The sequence below is a fragment of the Mustela nigripes genome, chromosome 1, assembly GCF_022355385.1.
Source record: "Mustela nigripes isolate SB6536 chromosome 1, MUSNIG.SB6536, whole genome shotgun sequence".
Lineage (NCBI taxonomy): Eukaryota > Metazoa > Chordata > Mammalia > Carnivora > Mustelidae > Mustela > Mustela nigripes.
Window position 1 is genome coordinate 79172594 of NC_081557.1, and position 21480 is coordinate 79194073.

At 44.1% G+C, this 21480-nt stretch overlaps 1 protein-coding gene and 1 non-coding gene across 4 annotated transcripts in view; both read right to left on the bottom strand.

Annotated features, from left to right (window-relative positions):
* Positions 1-21156, bottom strand: part of NTM (neurotrimin) — a 932320-nt gene extending 911164 nt beyond the window's left edge. The window contains exon 1 of one of the 3 annotated variants that reach the window (XM_059413613.1): positions 20834-21156. In XM_059413613.1, the coding sequence (XP_059269596.1) occupies positions 20834-20915 (82 nt within the window). In that variant the 5' untranslated portion in view covers positions 20916-21156. The remainder of the gene's footprint in view (positions 1-20833) is intronic. The other 2 variants (XM_059413659.1, XM_059413668.1) reach the window with 2 other exon arrangements.
* LOC132009553 (U6atac minor spliceosomal RNA) lies at positions 6689-6814 on the bottom strand. Its single transcript, XR_009402016.1, has one exon. It is a non-coding gene; the product is annotated as a U6atac minor spliceosomal RNA (small nuclear RNA).
* Positions 21157-21480: the final 324 nt, after the last annotated feature.

Genomic DNA, 21480 nt, shown 5'->3' on the forward strand with positions numbered 1-21480 from the left:
AGGCAAGCACAGTGTAACTTAAAGGGGAAGGGGAAGGGATGGGGGAAATCAGGTAGGTCCAGTTGGCTCCCGGTTTTTGTTTTTGTTTTTTTTTCTGTTGGTATGGGTAACTTAGAACTGACAGCTTGGGATTTCTCTTTGGAACTTAGGGAAGGAAAATGCAGAGCATCACGGCAGAATTCTTACGTTCACTGGATTCCAAAAGATGCACCACCAGGCAGCTGTCCGCAGCAGCAATCTGCCTAGGAAAGAGTGTGCCAGAGAGAAATGCCAGCCCATCTGAGTGATAATCCCCAACTGCAGGGGAGTGGTGGTGAAAGCAAGGTTGGAGGGAAGTGTGGAGACTCCAGGCCCTTCCTTACCCGGGGTACCCTCTGAGGGTAGCATAATAGACCTTCAACTCCTCCCCCACACATGGGACTATAGGGAATTCACCAGGACATCAGAGAGGCTTGAACTCACCCCCCCACACCCCGCCCAGGGAAAACTGCTAAAAATAATAGAACTTAGACATTTTCATCAAACCTTATCTCCACAGAGTTCAGCTTTTCCTTTCCGGAACAGGATGGGGACGGGGAGGAAGGAAACGCAGGTTTTACCACTGGGTGGGCTTCGACATCAAGCCCCTGGGAGAGAGTCCAGGTTGTTGACAGATGGGGAGCAGATGTTCTCTCTCTAGGCAGGAGCCACACCTCCCAGCCAGGGCCAGTGTCCACCGGACCATCATCTTCTCCTGTCCTCTCCTCAACCCGCTCCATGAGGCAATGCTTATGAAAGTTCATCCTTGCAACAGCCATGCTCTGTTGAATTTGCTCCTCCCTTGGTCTCTGGCTGGCTGGCTTCGCCCACCACCCAGGGAAGTCTGTGAGATCTCGAATGCTGGGCAGCTGAGGCTTATGAAGCCCAGAGCGCCTTGCCAGCCAGGGGCTCTGTGATTCAACAGAGGGCTCCAGCCTCAGGGAGGGCATAACCCCAGCAGCACGGTCCATGTATGTTGGAGCGATGTAATATAGTATGACTTTTCACTGTAATGGGATTTTTCTAGACCACTAAGAAAAAAAGACTCCATTAACCGCACTACAAAGGCCTCTACTTATTAGTATTTTAGAACAGTGGCAAAACATTTCGTGAATCTAATTATTGCTGACAAATATGAAAATTGAAATCAAAGTTAAATTTTCAGCTACAGTGCCTCATATACCAGCCTTCTCTGACTTCAACTACTGCACCAACACATTTATTCCTCCAATAGTTTCAGCAGAAGATTGGCTATTTTCCCTCTCCCCTAATACTGCTTGCCTGCTTCCCCCAGCCCCTCAGCCCTCCCTGGCTCAGACCCTATATATTTTGAAGCATTAAATCTGACATATTCATCTTGGTGGCCGGCACGAGCTAACTAACTTCATGTTTACTTGTCACAGATAGAGAAATGGGTTGAGCAGGGTGCTGGGGAGGCTGCTTGCCTCTCCCCACCCCCCACTCCCTCCGCCCTCAGTCCCCTAGCCTTCTTTTTTTTAATTTTTTTTTTTCAGATAAAAGTCATTTGACTGATTTCAAATTCCTCGTGATATCAGGACAGGAAAAAAAAAAGGACTTGTCAACACCTTTCTTTCTTTTTCCCTATTAAGCATACTGTAAAAATCAATCCCTTTTGTCACTTCACTCTGCTTGCGAGAATGTTTAATGGATGTCAAGGGAGCTAATGATCGCTGGTAGAAAATTCATTTTAGATTTGCTATTTATAAAGTACTCAGTACTCAGGTGGGAAATTAACATGAGGCAAGGAGTCGGGTGGGGTGGGGGAGGGAGAGAAATATAGAACTGGGGCCCTGCCAGGCTGCCAGTTGCTTTGTGTGGGCGGCATGCGAGGCATTCTGGGGGCAGAGGCCACGTGTGTCAGAGATGCTGGGTGGGACAGGGCAAAGAGCATGGGCTCAGGAAACATCCAGACCCAGGGAAGTTGATCTTTCTGAACTAAAATTTTCTCAGCACTAAAATCATATCTATAGCACCTAGCTCACAAGGTTGTAGAAAGAATGAAATAAAATATTACCAGTGCATGGCACTGAGGACTAGTACATGTTTAATAAATGTTAAATCTCTCTCCCTGTAGCCCCATAGCCCTGGATGGGGATCAGGACAGGACGGGTCAGGACAGAATTGCTCTAGGATCTGGAACCAGCCGCGGGGGCTCTCACACAGGAGCCCACAGAAGGGGTGCCCCCCCACCCCGTATTTACAACATTCCTGTGATCAGATTAGCCAGTGGTTGTCTCAAACAGCCGTGAGCGTCAGAATCCTCTCCAGGGCTTCTCAATACACAGACTGCTAGGTCTCATTTCAGAGGTTCTGAAAGTCTATAAGGCCTGGGGCAGGGCCCAAGAATCTCCTCCTGGTAAGTTCCCAGGTGATCCTGATGCTGCTGGCCTGGGACCACACCTGGGGAGCACAGAGGTGGGCATACAAACTCAGCTGTCTCCTGAAACAGTGTAGCCCCAACGTCCAACCAGCGCCTCGCAGACAGACAAGTCCTTCCCCGCCCCAGACTCAGCCACACTCCCTCAAAGCAGTATAGGACTCAGAAGTCTGAGGCAAATCACTGAGTGCTAGTTAATTCATTCCCCGATTTATGTCAGGGGCCAAGCAGGAGAGGCAAGTGCTGAGGTTAAGTTTCCGGCTTGCTGTGGTCTGTGGTCAAGCCTCAGTTTCCCCTCTCCATGGCTGGTGTCTCAAGTGTTCACATGGATCTGCTTTGTCCCACAATATGCCCTCAGTTGCACACGGAGCTCCAGGTCAGAAAGCCTCAGTCTACCCACACCCTTCTAATTTCTCCTTTTCCTTGCCCTTCTTTTGGATACTTCTCTGTTATATTTGGATTAACTGCAAATCTCCTTTGATTACTCACTCTCTGTTGAAACAGACAACCTGTTGCCACGTGTTTGATTACTGAATCCCAGGGGAGTTCCTATTTGTAATGCAGCCAGTTACAGTACACTTGGCATTACACACAGTCATTGAGCTGCTAATTCATTGTCTAAGAAGTTGCTTTTCAGTTTCTGATTTTTCAATAATAGGCTTCTCACGAAGCCCTTAAGCTTCGGAAATAGGCCAAAAACTGCTTTTCCAGTCATTTACATAAACACAAGCAGATCAGGAGGGGGAAAAAATGGAATAGTTTTACATGTAACTCCTGGGGCTCTGGAGCCTTCTTAGATAGCATGTCAAGGCTGCAGGTCTGCAAAAGCACCGGGGGAAGTATGCCGGCTCACAGAAAACCTGACACCAAGGCGAATGATAAATCCTGAAATTTCTCCTGACGCCTAGGCTGCCGCTTTGCCGGAGCTGGGTGGATATTCTGGGCACCAGCAAATTGTTCTGTCAGCAAGCCGCTCCCTCAGCTGCATCTTGTTAGGGAGTCTGTCACTCATTCCCCAGTCACAGCACCACAGTCCCACCTCTGAGGTGGTGTCCTGTCACCTGGGACAGGTAGGGAGGTGGTGTAGAAAACCCGCCCAGGAGCCAGAGCCCCAAGGGGAGCTCCATCTCCCTGAAGCTTGCTCCACATTTCAGCTGTGGGAGATGTGGATTCAGGGCCTGGCTCTTCCATGGGTGTTCTGTTACTTCAAGAGGAAGGAACTTTCCGGTGTGGGGGCCACTTTCAACCACCACCTTGTTTCTATCTCTCCTCTCTCAATCTCTCCTTCCCTTTTTTCAAATGTAGATTTTACAAATAACCCAGTGAGCCAGAAAGAACAGCCATTCTTTTTCTTCCCAGACAAATAATTTTCCTCTTCATTAAAGAGTAAAGAAAAAGACTACTATAACTTCTACCTTTAAAACACCGAATTCTGACCAGGCTGTTTTCCTTGCACACATAGCCCTTAAGGGACAAAAAGGAAGGTGCCAGATAAAAACAGAAAAGAAACAAGATGCCCAGTTAAATTTGAAATTCAGATCAATAGCAAATATTTTTTTTTTTTTGTATAAGTATGTGCTATGCATAATAAAAAAATTACTTGTTGCTTATCTGGAATTCAAATTTATTGGGCGTCCTGAATTTTTGTTTGCTAAACCTGGCAATCCTAGCAAAAGGGAATATTCAATTACTTAGTTTAGATAGTTTCATAGCTTACATACCACTAAGCTTGCTTTGTCCTGATTTTTTTTTTCCCCTTGAGGTGGCTATATTCAAGAGAAACTGAGACCCCCCGCTATGAGGGCAGAGAGGTAACTATACCCACTCCCAATGCAAGGACACACCCAGATCCCAAACTGGGAGTGGCCCTTCCAGTCAGAGATCCCTCCATATGTGTTCACCATTTCTCTAAGTCCGTGGTTCCTCAAATTTAGCATCAATCACCTGAAGGGCTTATTAAAATGCACACGGCTATGTTTCAGAAAGCCCCAGACTTTCGGATTCAAAGACCACACTTGGACAACCACAGATCTAAGGACATTGTGTAGAAACAAAACCCTTCCTCTTCCCCATGGGCAGACAAGGAACTATAGAAACTGCTATGAGGGGTCTCCTTGAAGGCTCAGTGTAGAAATGGTGGAATAGAATAGGTTTCAAATATCTTTGTCCTCCTTTTCAGCCTTTTAAATTCTTTTCCTGGCTTTATTTATTCCATCATTCCATCTTAAACATTAAAACAAGTTAGGACAGTGGGCTAATCCTGCAGGAAGGACATCCCTGACAAAGAGCAGTGTGTGCAAAGGCACTGTGCTGAGGCAGGGCATTTGTGTCCAGGGTCAGTGTCTGGGGTCAGTGGGGCAAAACACCAGAAGCAGAAGGATGCCAGAAGACAGAGCAAGAAAGAGGCTGAGACAAAAATAGAGAAGGGACTTCTATGCCAAGTTAAGGAACTTGTGCTATTGTCTTGAAAGCCAGCTATATGGAGTTAATGGATATTTTAAGAAATGACTGAGGTGACAAAATTTGATTTTTTTTAGCAAGATAATTAATTATTAGCAAGAGAAAAGATGGACTCACCTGAGGAGAAAACTGGTAGCAGGGAACTATTTAGAGGCATCATTAGTTCAGCAAGACATGGCTGGAGCTTGAACTGAGATAGGATCCCCACAGAGGAGAGGAGGGACACATAGATACAGGGGGTCACTCAGAGGCAGACCTGAATTGAGCTGGTGAATCCTGAATAGGAGCAAGAGGGGTGGGGGAGGGTAGAGGGGGAAGTACAGTCCCCAGGTTTCACAAGCATAATTCAGTGAAACGAGGAAGCTGCATTCCAAGGAAGTTTACATATCCTATTTTACAGATGAAGAAAGCAAAGGCTCTGGAGGGAAAAAAAAAAAGCAAAAAAACCTCAATTCCCAAAAGTCACAGTTAATGACAGGGCTGGGATGTGACGGATGTGACCATCAAGAAATATGGTCTATGTGGACATGCTCTGCAAACCATAAATATAAAACTGTGTCTGGTATAATTCCTTCAAGAGTCAACTAAAGAAAAAAGTTGGAGGTGAGCCCATGTTTAAGAGATAGTCTGCTACCATCTTCTAAATGGTAGGACCAGAACCATAAAAAGAGATGAAAAAATCAGGTAGGAATGGATGAGATTGTATCTTAACATCCAGAGAGAAGAGAATGTCATGAGGACAGGAGGGAGATTCTGTGCAACTCCGTGTCCACAGTCAGCCCTTTTGCCCATTACACAAGTCACTGTTTTAGTCCTTTTCTGCTTTCTGGAAAACACACCCTACAGGTTTACGGACGCCTTTGTGAACATGAACACACGTGTGCAAACACACATCTTCCCCAAATGACACTCAGAGAAAACCACAGCCATTGAGTGCAGACTCCTTCACCTTCCCGCAACCAAGCTGTAAGGGTTACCTGAATCCAAACTGTATGAGGACAGCAGATTCACTCTCTTTTTTCATTTTTCTTTACCAGAGTAAGCTATGCAGCGTAAAATTTATCACTTTAACCATTTTAAATGTGCAGTTCACTGGCATTAAGTACATCCAAACTGTTCAGCATCCATCTCCAGAACTTTTCATTATCCCAAAGAGAAACTTTACCCACTAAACAATAACTACCCATTTCTTCCTCCTGTCAGTTGCTGGAAACTTCTATTTTCTGTCTGGATGAATTTGCCTTCTAGCTACCTCATATGAGTGGAATCATACAATATTTGCCCTTTCATGTCTGACTTCTTTCACTTAAGATCATGTTTTCAAGGTTCATCCATGTAGTAGCACATGTCAGAAATTTATTATTTTCATTAAGGCTGGATAATTCTTGATTGTATGTATGCACCATATTTCATTTATCCATTCATCTCCTGAGTGACACTTGGGTTGTATCCACCTTTTGGCTATTGTGAATAATGCTACTGTAAACATGGCTGTACAAATATCTGATTCTCTGCTTTCAAATTTTGGGGTTTTGGGGTATATAGCTAGAAGTGGAATTACTGGATCATATGATAATTCCATTCGTAATTTTGGGGGAACCACCAAACCCTTTCTCACAATGATTGCACCACTTTACTTGCCCACCAGCAATGTACAGGAGGGTTCCAATTCAACTTCTCTATATCTTCGTCAACATTTGTTATTTTCCTTTTTGAGTTTTTTTTTTTTTTTTAACAATAGCCATCCTAATGGGTATAAAGTCATATCTCACTGTGATTTTCATTTACATTTCCCTAATGATTAGAAATGTTGAAAGCCCATGGTTAGATGCCACAAAGTAGGTGGTGACACCTTAACCGTATGTGCATTGTATGGCTTGAGGGCTTCTTCCACCCTTGTCAAGTGGAGATCTAACATTCCCTCCTGTCATACCACATGCTAATTGCCTCCTAAAACTCATTCTCCTTTTCTTCCATGAGAAGAAAACATTACACTAGCCAGAAACAAAGTAGAATGTTTCTGTGGTCACACAGAAAAAATCTTATCATATTTAAACCACTTTTATTATGTAGTTTCTGTCATTTGCAGTTGAATGCAATCCTAATAGGAATTCCTAAATAGGTTTTTCCTTCCTTACTTTATATAGTAATGTAATTTGTCATTCTCCTTGTCTTCAAGACTCATTCTTCTACCAGTGCTCAAGATTTGCTACCCCCCACACCCTCTTCTGTTCCCTAATGGACTTCACTTGGACGGTCAACTCCTGGGTCTTCCTTTCCTCCCTCTCCTTTAGGAGCACCTGCCCTTCAGCATTCAAAGAGGTCTTTCTCATCTTTAAAAGTAAAAACATCCTGGGACACCTGGGTGGCTCAGTTGTTTAAGCTGCTGCCTTTGGCTCAGGTCATGATCCCAGGATCCTGGAATCAAGTCCCACATCGGGCTCCTTGCTCAGCGGAGAGACTGCTTTCTCTCTGCCTCTGCCTGCCACTCTGCCTGCTTGTGCGCTCTTGCTTGCTTGCTCTCTCTCTCTCTCTCTCTGACAAATAAATAAATAAACAAACTATTACAAAAAAGAAAAAAAGTAAAACATCCTCTCCAAATGTAATTCCCTTTTGTTTCCCCACTTCCTCCCTCTTTTTTTTTTTTTAACAACAACAATAACAACAACCAGAAACAAAACAAAACAAAAACCTTTTGAAATAATTGTCTACATTTTCTATATTCTTGCCTCACTTTACTCCCCCACAAATTAGGGCTTTACCCCACAAAACTGTTCTCCCAAGGGAATAGAAGATATTTTTGTCACCGAGTGTAATCTTACTAGATCCTTTAGTAGCATTTGACACTCTTATTATCTCTGCCTTCTCCAAACACACATAATCTGACCTTGATGTCATCATGTTCTCCTGGCTTTTCTCTGTAGCACTCACCCTGGTTAACTTATGCCTGATTGGCTGCAACATCCTCTAGAAGGCTCCTTTGCCTCTAGTTTTGCCCCCATTTTAATTCGTTCCCCACACTGTCACTAGAATAATATTTTAACATTTTTAAGTAATCCAAATAATGTTATTCAACAAGTAAAACTACAAATCTGATCATGTTACTAAAAGACATGCACTTTCTTCTCTTTTTTTTTTTTTTTTTTAAGATTTTATTTATTTATTTGACAGAGAGAGAGATCACAAGTAGGAGGAGTCAGGCAGAGAGAGAGAGAGAAGCAGGCTCCTCACTGAGCAAAGAGCCTAATGCGGGGCTCGATCCCAGGACACTGAGATGATGACCTGAGCCGAAGGCAGAGGCTTAACCCGCTGAGCCACCTAGGCACCCCATCTTCTCTTGATATAAAATCTTTATAATAGGAAACATAAGGCCATTCAAGCTCTGACCTCTGCCTACATGTCTACTTACACCTCTTGTCTTTCTACCTACATCCCTTCTCCGCCATGCCCTTAACCCCCAAAACCACACATACACACTCCATCTAGCCAGACTGAATATTGGATTCATGATTCCTACTACACTCTTCTGACTCTAGGCCTTGGCATATGCAGTCTCCTATACTTGTAACTTTCTCTCTCCTCTTACCTGGTTAAATATAGTCACCTTTGTTTCTCAGCTTTCACATCTCTTCCTTCTAGAAGAATTTTCTGACCTGAAAAATATCGTAGCTGCTGCTGTAGCAAACAGTATTATCTCAGCACTTACCGTGTTGTGTTGAATTGTCTACTTCGTTGAGTAGAACTCTGTTTTGTTGTTGTTTATGGCTTGCATACAGTAAGGTATGAGTACATCATTCTGGAGTGGGTGAGATATAAATGTAAGTAAGAACATGGCCATGTCCCTGAGTCTATTATGTTGCTTTTTTAAAATTTTTGATATCGTTCACCTTGATGATATGGAGATTACATGTCTATATTATTTGAGGATGACATAAAGCTGGTGGCAACAACTCATCAGAATCCAAAAATAATCTCAGTGGATTTAAATAAAGCACCCAAAATGCAGTAAAATACTTAGAAGGAACATTTAAAGAAAATTAACTGTAAGCAAGAAGAGGAGAGGTCTTACATAATAGCAATTTTGTCAGAGGAATGAGTACAACATCAATATGAGCCAATAGTATGGTATCTCTGGAAAAAAAGAAAAAAGAAAAGAATACAATCATAAAATGAACCTATGTAACTATAAAATCCAAAATGTGATAGGTAATAGTCCATGCCCCACTTTAGCAATCAAACTACATCTGGGAGAATTTGTCTGGTAATGCATTTTAGTGGATCATTATCAAACTAGGGCATGTTCTGGAGATAAGGATCAGGATGATTAATGGTCTAAAAGTTGTGCCATATGATAATCATAAGAAGAAGGAACTAAGAATGTTAAGATAAGTAGGTTCATGATAGTCATCTTTTAGAAAGAAGATCACACAATATTCCTTATATTTTTCAGCAACTCTAATTGACAGAAGTTAGAAAGAAGCAAAATTGCTCAACATAGATTCATTAGGATTATATTCATCTGTGAGTAATAAAAACCTAATTAAATAAGGACGCTTTTTTTATCATAAGTGATAGTGAGTATGGGTACATGTATTCTAGTGCTGGTACAACTCTATGTCATCTTGAATCCACGGTCCCTTAATTAGGTTGAGCCATATGAAATTGCTTATACTCAGCTATTTTGGATTTACCAAAAATCTATTTAGTTCAATCTAAAAGCTTCCTTCCTTTTCATTCTTTTTTTCTTTTCTTTTCTCTCTCTCTCTCTTTCTTTCTTTCTCTCTTTCTTTCTTTCTTTCTTTCTTTCTTTCTTTCTTTCTTTCTTTCTTTTTTTAAGTAGCCTCTACATCCAGTGTGGAGCCCAATACAGGGCTTGAACTCACAACCCTGAGATCAAAACCTGATCTGAGATCGAGAGTTCGATGCCTAACTGACTGAACCACTCACATGCCCCTTTGCCATTGGTATGTATTGTTTGTCCTCCTGTTTCCAAGCTGTTTCCTGGATCTCCAGATAGTATGCCATTCTCTTAGTCAAGAGGAATCAGCATTAGTAAGACTTAAAAAGCACAGGCTTCCTGACTATAATCCTCAAAACGCAAAATAAACTTGTGCTTACATTCCACTAACCTGAACTGCATTACATGACCATACTCAGCTATAAGGGAATTTTGGTGGTGAATATTTTGAATGTGCACATTCCTGCCCTGAACAAATTTAGAACACTGTTTATACAAAAAAAGGATGATCATTTATTTTGAGGTGATATCAAAAATATTTGCCAGAATACTGTTTTCTCACAGAGTTTATCAACTATAGGAAGAGGTGCTAATTATTTATTCTCCATTGTATCTGAACAGTAGAATCATCTGTAGTTATTTAAAAGTAGAAGGGACTCTGACCTATTCAATGAGAATTTTTGTAAGCCATCCCTGGGCATCTCCACAATCTTATAACAATCTCCATAGGTGATTTTGATAGGCAGCCAGAACTGGGGACCATAACATAGGTGGTTAGTCTCTGCTCACTGGGAATTTCTGAAATTGTAAGGCAGAATTTGGCGAACATCATTCACATGTGATTGCTGCCTTGGCTGGGGGAGACTGAGAAAATTCCATGATCTCTCACAACTCTAGGAGTCTGTGAAAAAGCTTTTGTATTTGATGATTAAATTATTTTGGCCTTGACAAGTCTTCAGCAGTGCAAGAAAGTAATGAAAAAATGGTGACAAGGCATTTAGATCCTTCTATTAAGAAGAGTTAGGGGGAAAGGAAGGAGAAATGTAGAACAATTAATTAATTCTTATTTGTTTTCAAAATTAGGAAATGGTTTATCCAATTGCATATGTCTATGCATCACCAGTTGCACTGAGAAAAAAGCTGTCAATTAACTTTCTTTCTCCATGTCTGGGCCAAGTTTCTTCTTGGGTGTTTTGGAGGAGAGTCAAATGCCCAAGTGGACAACTTTGCAGAAGAAAGAAATAGATTTGAAGCTAAGAAACACCAGGCCGCTTCATCTTCTCCAACTAAATACAGTCCATCCAGCCACTTCCCTCTTTGCTTAGATCCACACTTCCCCTGTCTGTCTCACTCCTCCTGGTGCCAGTTGCAGGCTCAGATAGTCATCCCATCCTCTGCTTAACTGATCTATTGACCACTAGAGTAACTATTTTCTGCTCTTGGGTATGTTCAGTCATAAGGATTGAGCTCATCCACCACAACCCAGGTTCCTACCACATATGCTTCATGACTGATTATCACCAAGAGGAATTGCTAAAATATGGAATGTCAGTTTCAGAGTCCCAAAAAGATATTGTCAGAAAGAAGATATTCAATTAAATATGATAAGATAACATCAGAAGGGATAAGTTCTGAGACCAGATTTTGTACATATAGTAAAACACCAAAAGCATAGGAAAAGGAATGGTTGAATTGACAACAGCTCACCGTAAGTTGACAGGGTAATATGGCTCCAAAAAATCCCTAAGGGGAATCTCATGCCATTTTCCCTCTGTCTTTCCCTCTCTCTATCCTTTCTTTCCAGCCATAAATTCTGAGCATTGAATTTATGCCAGGTGTTGTGTGAGGTGATTGGGATGTAAAGATCCATAAGGCGGTCCCTGACCTCTAGGAGCTCAGAGTCTAGTAAGGGAAGATAGACACGTGAGCACATAACTACACATGTGTAGTTGTGTGGGATGGATGTTAAGAATAGAGGTTAGTACAAGAGAAATGGAGGCATAAAGGATGAAATGAGAGGCTTCAGAGGGATGCTGAGCCTGGAATTTCTTCTTGAATAATAACAAGTGTTTTTGAGGTAAACGAAGACAGCACTCAGCAGAGGGAGCAGTGTGCACATGTGCTGTGAGGAGGAGCCCTCAAGCAGTCCATGGAACAGGAGTCAAAGGATTAGGAGAGGCTGGCAATCCCAGGCCAGAGCCATAGGGTTTCTGGTATCTTTCCAAAGAGCTGAGACTTCCTTCCCTTTGGATTTGGAATCAGGAGGGGTCATATTCTCTAATATTTTGGGTTACTCAGAGCACAATGGGAGAAGAAGACTTTAAGAAGAATGCAGGGTAAACAGAAGAACCTTAGAGAAAAGGAATCAGTACCCTTAGTGTGGATAATAATACAGAAAATAGGAGAAATCCTGGAGATATCTAACCTCTTGGAAAGAAAATTTGAGAGAAGAGGGGAGGAAATCACTTTTTCAAATATTTAAGTAAAGGTCATATTGAAGAAGGATAGACTTGTCCTGTAGGTGATAGTATTTATATCAATCATAAAATTATTAGATAATATTCATTGAGAACTTACTATGTGCTAGGCAGTGTTCCAAACCCTTTATCTGCAGCAACTTATTTAATCCTCAAAACAGCCTTAAAACTAAGTTTCATAATTATCTCCATCTTATAGAAGAGGAAAGGGAACCACAGAGGCTGACTGAATTGCCTAAGATTTCAAACTAGAAAGTGGAAGAGCCAGGGTTTGGACACAGGTAAACCAGCCACTATGTTATAATGTCTCTCTGGACCTAGGGCAAATGACAAGAATCTATAATAAGACAGATTTTCCTTCTCCTTTTTCTTCCTCCTCTTTCTGTCTTCCTGAAATCCAATGGTCAGGTAAAATAGACTATCTGCAGATAGGCATGGTCCCCCTTATTGGAGATAGAAGCTAGGTAACCCCTGCAGCTGCACTGTTGAGATACCAGAACTCAAGGAAAGGGACTGGAAGCTTGAAAGTTTCTCTGGGCTTGAGCTGGTTGTGACTCTGGGGCTGGCAGACACAGCAGCGAGTACTCTGGGGAACCCTCAAAGTGAGTACTTCTTGAGTTAACCAGAGATTGCCCTGGGAACAAATTTGCATGGTAGCTCTGTTCCCCATGTGCCTTCTATCTTGTGTACCCCCCAAACAGACCAAGTTTTCACTCTTGTATGCACTGCAGGAACTGCGCTGGCTTGGGGAATAGAAGCAGCCTCACTTCTGCCTAACGTCCTAGCTGCAAAGTTGCTATCGAGATTGTCAACATTGAGGCTTTGTTGCCCATGAGAAGGAGAGCAACGGAAGCAACACTACTGGCTGACTCTTGGGGATGAGAAGTGGAGCCTGAACGGAGGAAAAACGTGCAAATTTCACACTAAGGAGTGGAGCTTCTTCCAAGGCTCCCCATCCCTTAGTGCTCTCTAAATCTAGCTCTAACACGTTCTTTCTTGACCCACATTCAAGTGGCTCCTGAATTTCTTTTCTACAATGGATCAGTTAAGAATCCTCATCACTCCTGATTCCCTATACTTCAACTGCTGTTAATCCTTTTACCCCATTTTAAGGGTGCCTTGTAAAGAATTACATGGGTATGTGATGTAATAGATACGATAAAGCATGTCGTGTTTGCGTGCACACACACCATTCACACATTCTAACTTTGGTCATCGGTCTGTGACTGTGTCTGTATTCTTAGCCTCCTACAAGCAGAAACTGCTTCCGAATACTTTCTTCTAACATCACTATCTTTCAAGTGCTATACTCAAAAAGACTATTTGCAGAATTGCAAAATGTTGAACTTGAAGTGAAACTTGAAAATTATTTTGGTCTGACTTATCTATTTTAGAGACATGGAAACTGAGGCTCATAGAGAGGAGGTGACTTACCCAAGACCATAGAACATTTCAGATGACATTAGAGGTATAATTTTTAGAACCTCTTACAGAGGCTGAATAAGGCTGATGATGAAATTCTGATTTTGTTGGTCTGGGATATGGTTCAATCATTGGTATTTTTATAAAGCTCCTCAGGCAATTTGATACACCAAGTTTGAGAACCAGTGATTTAGGGAATGAAAATATTGCAAATAAACACACATTGAACCTACCCCCTGAAGACCTTACTGGTTCTGAGAAGGGGTCAGGAAATGTCAAATTGCTGTAGGCTGCTTGACCTGGGAGAATCAGGATCCATGACAAAGCAGTTATCTGTTCTCCTCCATGAGAAAAGCTAAAAACAATCATCACCACCACCGTGGGGATGCAGATAGAAGCAGCCAGGTAAGCAATCATCCTAGAGCATTCAGGAGACAGCTAGTGCACAGTGTGAGCCTAAGAGAAGCTATCGTCCCTTTTGTACAGAGGGCTGAAAACAGAAGTTGATGGATTGGAAGAAGGCTTGTGCCCCAACTGTGGTATATGACCAGAGGAGAAGAAATAAGTCATGATGCATTTTTATTATTCTAAGGACCCTAAGTTGGGTGTGATGAGTGGGTGGCAAATAAAAGGGCTCTCAGAAGGGAGATTACCTTAGATCTGCCCTGAGTTATGAATCCTTCCCAGAGGTCCCTTGTCTTATTTGTCTCATCTAGACCAGCTGCCAGAGGCAAATCCTTCCTTCGTCTTATATAAGTGTCTCCCCACCTGGCTCCCCTTACCTTCTTTGGTCCTCTAGTTCTGTGCAGAACGCAGGGCAAAAAGGAAGTGGGTAGGCTACCAGACAGGGTGGCATCGGGCCAAGAATCAGCTATGAACTTGAATGACAAAAGACAATTGTCACAAAGCCAATGAACTTACACCAGCTTTTATCATCCACATACTAACTGAGGGCACATCAAACATGCATGAGCCCCTTCTTGGCAGGAGACAGCAGGGGGAAGCAAAGGCAGCACCTCTTATGTGTTATTAACACAGAACTGGAGTTGCGCACCCTCTCCCAGTGCTCTCTAGATAAAACAAGGACCAAGGGTTAGTTGCTTTCTTGTATCCCACCATCATTTCCGTAAGAAACCAGAAGCTGTGTTGTTCACTCTTTCCCTCTGCTCCTGGCATTCCTGCTGGTGCTTCTGTATGCTATTAAAAAGGATGACAAACCAAGTCAAATCTTGGAAATCCTATTGTCTTTGGTCTCATTCTTTAGTTTGTTTTAGTCTCTGATATATTTATTGCCGCCACCCACAACTATACACAGAACATAATAGGCACTCAGTAAACACTTGCTGGGAGATTGAACCAATAAACACATACACAGCTACAGTCTGTGTTGGGTTCAAGTTTGGTGGCACCACCAAGATAAAGCAAAGGCAGTGTCTCTAGAGAGTGGATCTGAATGAGCCACTGAAGCCCAAACCAGCCAGTTCTTTGAACAGTCTTTTATAACTGTGAAGACAATACTCTTAGAGAAGAAAAAAAAAAAAAAATCAAATTTAGTAACCTAAGATGTCCTTAGTAACAGTGCTAAAGAATGTGTTTTCCAATATTTGATTTCTTAGCTTGACAGTCTCTCTTGAAATATTCTCTTCTCAGCACCGAAAATGTGAATCTTTGTTGGTTTGTTTTGCAGTTTGCAAATGACTTACAGAGTTCTTCTGGCAGGGTTTCTGTTTTTCTTCTTGCAAATAAACAAAAGGCCATCTCTCTAATATGACTTACGTGGGGGAGTATCTGTGATCTGTCAGGGTTTTGGAAGGAGGAGAAGAGGGCAGGAGAGGGAAGTAGAGAGGAAAATGAGAAGAATTGGAACAGGCAGGGTATAGAAGCTGAGTGAAATGTGGACAAGGGGCAAAGGTAAATCAGATATGGAAAATGAGAGTGGCAGGGATATCAAAGAGCTGAAGACTCTGCAATCAATCAACGGGGTCCCCGGTACCCTTGCTGGCGACGGCTGAACTTGCCCACCAACTCGTTGGCCCCTTCTTCCTCCTGCTGCGCCCTATCATCTGGGCTCCTTGTGAACTGAGAAGACAGACTTTCCCTCCTTCTCCTGGGCAAGCCTGCATGAAGCAGAGCAACCCCTGCCAGCGTGACCTAGATCTGTCAACTGATCAATTATTGTTCCCATAGAGGAGAAGGAAGAATGAAAGGAGGAAAGAAAAAGGGAAATGGAGAAAAAGAGGAAAGGGGGAGAGAGGGCAGAAAGGGGGGGAGGGGGAGAGACAGAAGGAGAGGGAAAGTGGAGGAACACACAGAGCTTTTAAGTTTAAGCAGGTGATAACGGGCAGGCGTCACCCAGAAGGGTGCATAAATAAATACAGAAATATATAAAATGAAATAGGAAGCTCTCCGAGAGGGAGAGGATTGAGTCCTCTTTTCCTCCACTTTTTCTAATCCAGACTAGAGCTGCTTTGACCCTCTAACACTCCTAGCTCTGACTTTCTTCTCCGACCCTCTTCCTTTCTGCCACCTGCCCGCATTGCACCTCCATGCAGAAGTCTCCTTTGACAGACGTATGGGAGGTAGGCCTCCTTCATGCTCCGTCCAAAGCCCCTCTGCCCTTGTGCGCTTGGGAGCAGTATGGAATGGGAGCATCCACCACCAGGAGAAGAAGGCTACAATGGCGCCACAGACCCCATCTACCCATATACCATCAATTACTTTATGTTTGCATGTTTCCATCTTTTATTTTTAATCTGTTTTATTGAATTTCAAATGACTATAGACATAAAGTAAACATTTAACAAGCCAATAGAGCAGAAAGGAAGTAAACTGCATAAATACAACCAGTCTCAGCATGGAGTTCCACTTAGCACCACATGTTTGGAGTGTTACAAGCATTAATGAGTCCTTACAACACCCAGGGGAGTTGCTCCCCAGCCTGGCAGGCAGGTGGGGAGACAGGCTCACAGAGGGAAAGATTTTCCCCTGCAGAAAACATAGGCAACTTTGAGCTCAGATGTGCCTGCTCCCCACTGAGCCTTTCACGGGCCACCAGAACTGGATTGGAACCTGGAAGCCATGCTCATGGGAGAGTTTGAAGAGTCTGTAGGGTCTCTGTTGAGGTCAGAAATAAGGCAGAGTTTGTTTGCACGTTTGGCATTCTAGTTGGTGTGTAGGAGCAGGCCATGGACTCCAAACCAAAAAAACCTGGAACAGGGCCAACTCCCAGATATGATGATCCCACCCAAAGTGTGTTCATCATGAGTAGACAGACATGAAAAGATGCTGCAGACCTTGTCAGCATGTGTCTCCTTACATGCCGGAAGCATGCGGCTCATATTGATTTCGAAATGTCATCTGTTCTTAGGATATTAAAAGGGATCACAGCATCCCAATGGATCAACTGTGGCTGAAGGCAACACTGGTGTTTTGGGCCATCTGTGACCAGTAGATGATCCCAGCCCAGGTCACTGTAACTCTAGATAACAAGAATGCAGGCACGCCAAGGACAGAACCCAGACATTCCAGAACAGAACACCTGAGCAGGGACACAGGAGAGACCATCTCTTCAAGGACACAGTTGAACACCTCTAATACCAGCATTATGGGAAAGGCTTACTGAGAGACAACAGAAGTCAGGGGCTAGGCATCCAGCTCATGAGAAGACATTATTGGGGTTATATTTGGCTTTTAAAATGCCACAAAGGAAGAACCAGAACCAGGACGACGCTTGGCACCTGGTCACTAAAGCTACAATTCCAAGAATGGTCTTCATGCAGCAAGACCTGCTGGCCAGTGCTGGGATTCTCCGGGCACCCTTGATCAAATGCTCAGAAGACTGTCACTGAGAATGAAGGATAAAGGTATCCTGCATTTGCTGCACTCCTTGCCTCCAACTTGCCCCGAGTTGGCAGAAGCAGGCATGGCAGCCAGGGTTTACTTCATGAGGTTCCTCTGTCTCTTTGCCCAAAGTTTGGGGGTTTTTTTGGGTGGGGGGGGTCATGCTTGCGAGTACCCATGATGCTTACATCAGGTCCAGGGTTCCATCATCCCATACCAATGTTTCACTTTCTCAGTAAACACTGTCATGGCCTCATCTACTTCCCTCACATCTCTAAAGCAACACCCAACTCAGGCTGCTGCTGGCACCCAAACATTTCCTGTGAGTGGCAGGAAGTTGGCGGATCTGCCCAGCTGAGCAGTGTCCATGTCGTCAGTGCCGAGTGAAGGAGAGCGTGAACTTAGCCCCCACGGTCCTTTCCCTTCTGCTCTGCCTGTTTGTGTCTCAAGTGGGCAGATATAAGTTGATGTGGGATGTGAGAAGATGAAAAAATTGGAAAGGTAAGACAGTAATCTAGCCAAGCTCATTGGAAGGTGTTAAAGGGAGCATTAATCCTTCGAAGGAGAAATGGTTGGGTTTCTAGAAAGAGAAGGGCTGCGGCACTACCAGCCATTCCTTTCAGAGCCTCTCAGTGGCAGAAGGTGGGCGGGTGTGCTGAAAAGGACAGCCGCCTAATCCAGCTTCCCCAGCTCCTGTTCCCAGGAAAGAAGAGCTGAGAGTTAATCAACCCCAGTGCAGTGCTTCTTAGGGCCAGAGCCCCAGGGCGCTAATCACCCCCTCCCTTCTGCCCATCACTAATCAGTGCTGATTCCCTTGGAAATTCCCTCCCCCTCTAAGCTGGATCATGGTTGCTGGCGGAGTTGGGGGGAGGAGAGGGTCAGAAAGGGGTCCATAATCGGCCACTAGCCCTGGACACCTTTTTTTAAGAAGGCAAGAAACCCAGGAAGTAGCGGCTCCAGGAAGAGCCAGCTTAAAACAAAAACAGAGAAGAAAAAATTGCCTTGGAATGTGTACTGCATTCTAACTAGTCCCACTGGGTCAATGCAATAGGGGTGGATTATTGCAGGCAAGACCCGGGCTGCCTCAGTAATTCTGCAAGTTTGATAAGAGATAGCTGGCAGACTCCAGCCTCCATCCCCCGAGAGAGAAAACAGACATCACCTTTGCCAGTCCAAATGGCAAGTGGTGTGGGGGCTTTGGGGGTTATTCTTCCTTAAAATTGAGCAGCCGGTTTTATTATGACACATTGAAGCCTATTCAGAGCTGGCTCAAGGTGGGTAGCACAAATAAGACCATTATTCTCCCAAGGAAAGTCAAATTTGGCAGAATGTGAGGAGGTCTAAGATAGCTCTGTCACCTCTATCCCCCCACTAAGCTAGGAACAGGACCACAGAATCAGATTTCACCCTAGAGAATTTTGTACCGCAACTTTCTACTCGTCTATTTAGGGATGATTCAAAGTATGAGCAAATATTATGCTTCCATGCATTTATTTCTGAAGGGGGAGAAAAAAAAATCACATATGCTAATTTATATGTAAATTCAGTATGGCCCTGGGGCTCCTGGCATGCTGCCAAGAGGGCTGTTGCTGGTGGAAGTTTGGCCATTGTCTCCAGTTTGATGTATAGATAGACAAGACCTGGACCTTCGGACAGATGGAAATTATTGGGGACTTGGGACCTTCCTTCTCCCTTCCTCTGACCTTTCACTCTACCTTCTGTCTACTTAGTTTTCATTTCTGTTGTTAGCATCATAGAAGCCTGTCCCTGAACTCAGTTTCCCCACTGCTAGTGTTGGAGTTCTGTTCTTCTCAGGTGAGCCCCTAAGGACCAAGAACAGGAGGGGTGAGCACCCTCCCCGCACACACATGCACACACATACATGCGCACACGCACCATTGCTGCTCCATATTACGTAAGAGGAGTCAGTCAAGGATGCCTGCAAGTTGGCTCCTTTACTCTTACACGCACCAATGGTCCCCTAGGAGAGGAGAGAGATACCGAGGCTAGTGCCTCTCTGAGGCTGAGTGTAGCAGACGACATCAAGGCTATCCCTGCAAAATCCACCACTCTGAACTTCCTTGTCATTGGACTCCATCCCTCCAGCGTTCCTTGCCTTCCTCCTTGAGCCCCAGCCGAGGGTACACACGCATTTGACTCTTCCCAGCCTGGTCCTCTCTGCCCACCTTGTGTGGGTCTGTATGGTAGCCACTGCAGCCGATGTCAAAGGGACAGAGGCAGCCCCCAAAGTCTACCCTCAGAGGGGGGTCAGCAGGACCGGAGGTGGGGACAGACAAGACCTGAGAACTCCATACTGCGGTAGAAGAGAACGAGATGGGTGGAATTTCCCATCCTTTTTCGCCCTGTGAGACTGAACTTTCCTCTGGGAATACAAGGCACAGAACTGAGCTTCCGCATGGGATCCTGTCTGTGAGCTCAGCGGGACCACCCGGGGAAAGTTTCTCTGCCTGTCTCAATCTCTACGAGTTTAAGCACCTTTAACATGAAAAAGGCAAGTCAGAGCCTCCAGGGGACGGGTGGCTAAGAGCAAGCAGGTGAGCAGATGATACCAGGGCTGGAACGTCAGAGCTAGGACAGAGCGTGGGGCCACACGGTGCAGCAAATAGACTCAAGGTTGAAGCAGATTCCAAATGCACCCCAACACAGCACTACCAACATCAAAGGGTGCCTTGGGCCAGAGACCAAGCCCACCCTCCATGGCCACCCCAGTCCTTGGCTCCCCCACCCCAAAAAACATACAAAATTAGCATTCGACTCTTCTTGGCTCTCTCTCTTCAACTTGGAAAATCTTCCCTGAATTTCAGATCCCCCTGAGTGTTCCCACTGCCTTTTATCAGCTTGTTATCCTCCCCCAGATCGGCCGCCCCCACCAAAAACACACCCCCAAACCCATTAAAAACTAATACAGTTGTCCCCTGCTGCCGCAAATTGATTCATCCCTTCAAGCTGGGTCTCTGACCAGAATCTTACACCATGCACAGTTACCTGATTCTTCCTAGCCTGCATTTTTCAGTTGCTCCTTTTAGAAGCTTTGCAAGTTTACTGGCCGATATTTAAAGTTTCTTCTTGTAATTTCTTCCCAGTAACATAAGCAACACATTAGCAACCCTGCTGCCCTCTGAATCTGTAATTTTCCCCTGCTTATATGTGTGCTCCGTTGTGTATGTGTGCAAGAATGTACATAAAGCCGGGGAGACCAGTACATAGCCACGCACCTAACAGGAGCGCCAGACACATTTTACTTATGCATATACATTCCCCCATTCCGGTAGCAGCCAGAATCAAATCAATATTCTCACAGCCTGGTAGGGAGAATGAAGTCCCAGCCATGCTGTTTAAACGCTCTCTCCTCCACCTGCAAACCGTGCAGCACAGCCGACTCAGGGAGCCTGCGAATCATATAAAGCATACTGTACGATTCCTGGGTCTACTGTAGGCAAATCAATAGCAAGCTCTTACCTTGAAAGAGAAACAGAGCAGCCAGCCCCGTGAAGATTGCCCAAGAGATAGAATTGTGCATTTTTGCCTGGATGGTTTTCATGATTTTTTTTTTTCTTCTTCTTTTTCTTCTTTTTTGTCAGGTTCGGTTTTTTCTTTCTTTCTTTCCTGACAGATTGCGTTGCTCTCAAGCTGTTGGAAGGAGATTTAAATCCACTGTTTTGCTGAAGGACACAACAAGAAAGCCGAGGGTGTGAGAGAGTGTGACTTCTCAGTAATTATCTCTACTCATACTCTGGCACTGAGACACATCGTACAATCTGGCCCTGGACAGCCCTCCTACAAGCTGCAATCATTGGTTCTAATCCAAGGATTGACAGAGCTACAACACACGCGCGCCGGCACACACACACACACACACACACTCACTCAGGAATCATTTACTGGGCAAATCAGGCTAGCTGATTAAAGAGACAGGAGCCTGGAGAGATGGGATGATAAATGCCACTTTGCCCCTTCTATATTACTTTCATTTTTTAAACTGACAGTCTCAGAGCCCCAAGCATCAAAAAATCCCTTTCCTTCTGGCATTCCCTGGCCTCCTGAACTCAGATTCCCTATGCACTGGAAAAATCCCATAGCCAGTAACCGCTTACGGGAAATTTTAA